A 4452-nucleotide genomic window follows, 5' to 3' on the forward strand; every position below is an offset into this window, starting at 1 on the left:
TATCCCGCTTCTTTTAGGCCTTTTACGATCGATCCACAAACGCAAACTCAACAGACTATTCCTCCTAGTGCATTAAGTGCAATGACTCTTCGAGATTATGGTGCTGCCGGGTGACACATGGACACAGGTGCGTCTTCACATCTTACCTCCTGTATTAATAATCTTAGTACTGTTTTAAATAATTGCAAATATTCATCAGTAGCCGTTGCTAACGGGAACACCATTCCCGTAACTAACACCGGCCATAGCTTGTTATCCAATGTCCACCGACCGTTACATTTAAATAATGTACTTGTAACCCATTGCATTGTTAAAAACCTCATATATGTTCGTCAATTTACCTGTGATAATCTAGTTTCTGTTGAATTTGATCCTTTTGGTTTTTCTGTGAAAGATTATATGACGCGTAGTTTGCTTCTCCGATGTGATAGCACCGGAGATCTCTACCCACTTACATCACCCACCTCTTACTCTTCTCAGCAAGCTCTTCTCACCAGTCCGGTTACATGGCATCAGCGTCTTGGTCATCCCGGACATGATGTTTTCGAAGACTCCTTCCTAATAAAGATATTATTTGTAATAAATCGTCATCCCCCGTTCTTTGCCATGCCTGTCAGCTTGGTAAACACGTGCGACTCCCTTTTGCTGTTTCTAGTTCCAACGTTAATGCTACTTTTGATATTATCCATTCAGATTTATGGACATCTCCTGTTTCTAGTCTTAGTGGTTTAAAATATTATATTATATTTCTTGATCATTATTCGCATTATGTATGGGTTTTTCCATTACGCAATAAATTCGATGCACTTAATACATTCATAAAATATCGTGCCTTTGTACGAACTCAATTTAACCAAGAAATAAAAGCCTTTCAGTGCGACAATGGAGGTGAATTCGATAACATTGCCTTTCATCAACTTCTCCAAACTAACGGTATCAAATTTCGCTTTTCTTGCACTTACACTTCTCCGCAAAACGGAAAATCTGAACGCATGCTTCGTACAATTAATAACCTCATTTGCACTCTTATTTTCCAAGCTCATCTTCCACCGACTTATTGGGCAGAAGCCCTTCATATGGCAGCGTATCTCCTTAATATCCTACCCTCATCTGCCATTAACCACGAAATACCGCACTCATGTCTATACAAGCAAAAACCCAACTACACCACACTTCGCGTCTTCGGATACCTCTGCTATCCCCATCTCCCAACCACTCACAAACTCGCCCTCCCTCCAATCATCGGGGTTACCGCTGCCTTGATCTTACCATTAACAAAATTATCCTCTCTCGCCATGTCACCTTCGACGAAACCTCCTTCCCTTTCGGATATATGACACCCACTCAGCCACCGTCTTATGACTTCCTTAATCCTCCACCGAGCCTCTTCTCCCGATCATATCCTCTCCCTACTATGCCTCCGGAGACACAGCCTCCTCCTACTGAGGCTACAGATACCTCACGCACTCTCCATCCTTCCACGGAGACTCAGCCTCCTCCTATTGAGGCTACCGTTACCGCACCCTCTCCACATCATATTACGGATACTCAGCCTCCTCCTATTGAGGCTACCGCTACCGCACCTTTCCCGCATCATACTACGGAGCCACAGCCTCCTCCTACTGAGGCTACATCTTCCTCCACCTCCACTCATCCCATGATCACTCGCACGCGTCTCGGTACCACTAAACCTGTCCAACGTCTCAACCTTCACACCACTTTCGTGTCACCTGTCCCTCGCACTTACCCTGAAGCCCTTACCGACCCTAACTGAAAACAAGCTATGACTGATGAATATAACGCTTTAATTAACAACAGTACTTGGACACTTGTGCCCCGCCCATCGGACACGGATATAGTTCGCTCCATGTGGTTAATTAAGCACAAGTTTAATGCAGATGGTAATTTGAGCAGGTACAAGGCTCGACTCGTTGCCAACGGTCGCAACCAGCTGGTTGGCATTGATTGTGATGAGACTTTTGACCCGGTTGTCAAACCGGCATCGATACGCACTGTACTAAGTTTGGCGGTTTCTCGACACTGGCCGATTCACCAACTGGATGTCAATCCACTCTGTAATAGTTATTCGTTATTGTTGTCATATGTTTACATTAGACATTATATTATATATACTTACCCTCCCGAAATGCATACAACGTCTTAGGTATCAGATATGTATCGTTTTCTCTTTCATATTGATCGGAGGTCCCCCCGAAAGCAATCTATCTATTCTTGAGTAGAGAGATGAATAACCTTCTCTAACTGTGGGTAGTGATTTTATTTACTTACAAGTGAAGAAATAACTTCTTTTTTATTCGATGGTAGAAAAATAATTGTATACATCTTACCTCTTTTATCTCACTTTTGTGAAATTTAGTATTGTTGTTGTTATACATATATATTAATATTAATATTAATATTAATAATTATAATTATTATTATTATATTATTATTATTATAACATATGAATTTGTTATCAAAAATACCACGAGGATATTTGAAATTAAATATGGAGTAAAACAAGAATATGTTTCGAACGGCGAAAAAAGACCCACGTATCAAATAAGAGTATAATATATCTGTATCTATCAATATTCTATCTATATCTATATCATATATATTATATTTTATATATACTACTACTACTATATTTTATATATACTTCTTTATTTTATATATACTACTATATGAAAGACAACATTTGAAATTTATGGGTTGAATTTAACCAACGATGCCATGAAAGCATAAAGTGGCATCTTTGTAATAAGAATAAAGAAGTAAGGTTACTTTAGAAATCAATTTACTTAAATTAAACTTTAGAAATCAATTTACTTTTAAATAAAGCGGTTGACAGTCACATCGGTAGGCTCACTGTCCTAAACTTTAAATATACGGAGTAACTACATTTAAAGTTTCAATTTTTAACCAAAAATAAAAAACAAAAAAAAAAAATATTAACATATCACGATATATCTCACGATATATAAAATAGAAAAATGATACCGTGCTCGTGGTGACCACGACTGGTTGGGCGAGATAATAAGATGGACCCATTCTCAAGAAAGTGACACATTTGTTTTGTTTTCACGTTTCTCTGGCAGGTGACAATAGCAATTCTTCACGCGCTTCGTGATACACGCGTTTACATTCAGATAAGACCGGTCCTTATCCACCCGTTACAACCACACTTTGGGCCGGCTGATTTTACACCAAAACTTTATTCAAAGTTATGTAAAATTAAATTAATATTTATTTTCCGACATAATCCGTAGTTGAAGTCATGTATAAATTCAGTTTCTGTCTACCGTTGAGTATGTGAACCAGTGAAGCACAGAAGACATAATAAACACATACGGAGTATAATTCTTTTTAGTCATGTCAAAACATGACTTTAGGTATATAACCCCCAATCAAGCATGTCATAAGTTACTGAGATTAAGGTCAGTAGTGGCGGAGGATAGTGGAGGCGTGACACCCGTCCCATCTGGATTTTATAAACAAAAAAATTTACACTAAAAAAAAAAAAAATTTTACTAAAAAATAAGGTTTTATTAGTGTTTGCCCCAACTATAATGAAAAATATAATAAGTTTTTACATCCGCCCCATATGTGGTCGGGTTCAAGTTCCGCCCCTGATTAAAGTGCTGTTTGTTTTTCAAATGTTTCATTCTTAAGATTTGCGGATCATATTTGTAAAAAAAATGCGGCCTAGGGGTGTGTTTGGTGTTACTAGCTGGAGCTTGAGCTTATGGACGGAGCTAGTAGCTGGAGCTTATTTTTCAAGCTGGAAACTGGAGCTTATTTTTTAATAAGTGTTTGGTAAAAGTAGTTGAAGCTGGAGCTTATTGTTTGTAAATTGACTAAAATAGACAATAAAATATATGATAGATAATTATATAAGGGACAAAAGTGTAATTTTAAACATCATAAGCTAGAAAGCTTAGGAGCTTATTTTTAAAAGTTACTCCAACTAGCTTCTTTTTCTAGAGCTTATTTTTTTCATAAGCTCGAAAACTTATGTCATCCAAAAGATGCTACTAGCTTAAGCTTATGAAAAAAATAAGCGCAAGCTCCCATAAGCTCTAACAAGTTGCGCGGCCAAACACACCCTAGATGTCTTTATGATGAATGATGAAGACTATTGATTTTTATGTCTGTAAATAAATTAATCAAGTCTGCAAGACTTAGAAGCATATTTATAAGTCTCCGAGTTTACATATAGAATAAGACATTATTTTAACTTATGTTTTCGAAAACAAATAGTCTATAATAAAAATGTATAAAGACATAATAAAATTTGTAGACTAAAAAAACAACACCCAAGTTACTAGGCAGATATGATGGTTCATATATGGACTGTGACACCCCAAATTTTGAGGTAACTTTATTACCTTCTATATTGTATTTGATGGGTTAAAAATTATGTAGATTTAATAAACATAAGTTAAATGT

General features: G+C 36.9%; 1 protein-coding gene across 1 annotated transcript; it reads left to right on the plus strand.

Moving 5' to 3' along the window:
• Nucleotides 1–1783: 1783 nt before the first annotated feature.
• LOC139848516 (uncharacterized mitochondrial protein AtMg00820-like) lies at nt 1784–3809 on the plus strand. Its single transcript, XM_071838245.1, has 3 exons — nt 1784–2014; nt 3102–3231; nt 3676–3809. Exons 1-3 carry the CDS (start codon nt 1784–1786, stop codon nt 3807–3809), a joined length of 495 nt encoding a protein of 164 aa, XP_071694346.1.
• Nucleotides 3810–4452: the final 643 nt, after the last annotated feature.

The sequence above is a fragment of the Rutidosis leptorrhynchoides genome, chromosome 5, assembly GCF_046630445.1.
Source record: "Rutidosis leptorrhynchoides isolate AG116_Rl617_1_P2 chromosome 5, CSIRO_AGI_Rlap_v1, whole genome shotgun sequence".
Lineage (NCBI taxonomy): Eukaryota > Viridiplantae > Streptophyta > Magnoliopsida > Asterales > Asteraceae > Rutidosis > Rutidosis leptorrhynchoides.

What these genes read in the sequence shown, in the direction of transcription:
- LOC139848516 (XM_071838245.1), top strand. Translation starts at nt 1,784, where the DNA reads ATGACTGATGAATATAACGCTTTAATTAACAACAGTACTTGGACACTT. An exon ending in AACCGGCATCGATACGCACT is followed by an intron (nt 2,015 to 3,101) that starts GTACTAAGTTTG and finishes TTTCTCTGGCAG; the next exon opens with GTGACAATAGCAATTCTTCA. An exon ending in AAAACTTTATTCAAAGTTAT is followed by an intron (nt 3,232 to 3,675) that starts GTAAAATTAAAT and finishes TTCATTCTTAAG; the next exon opens with ATTTGCGGATCATATTTGTA.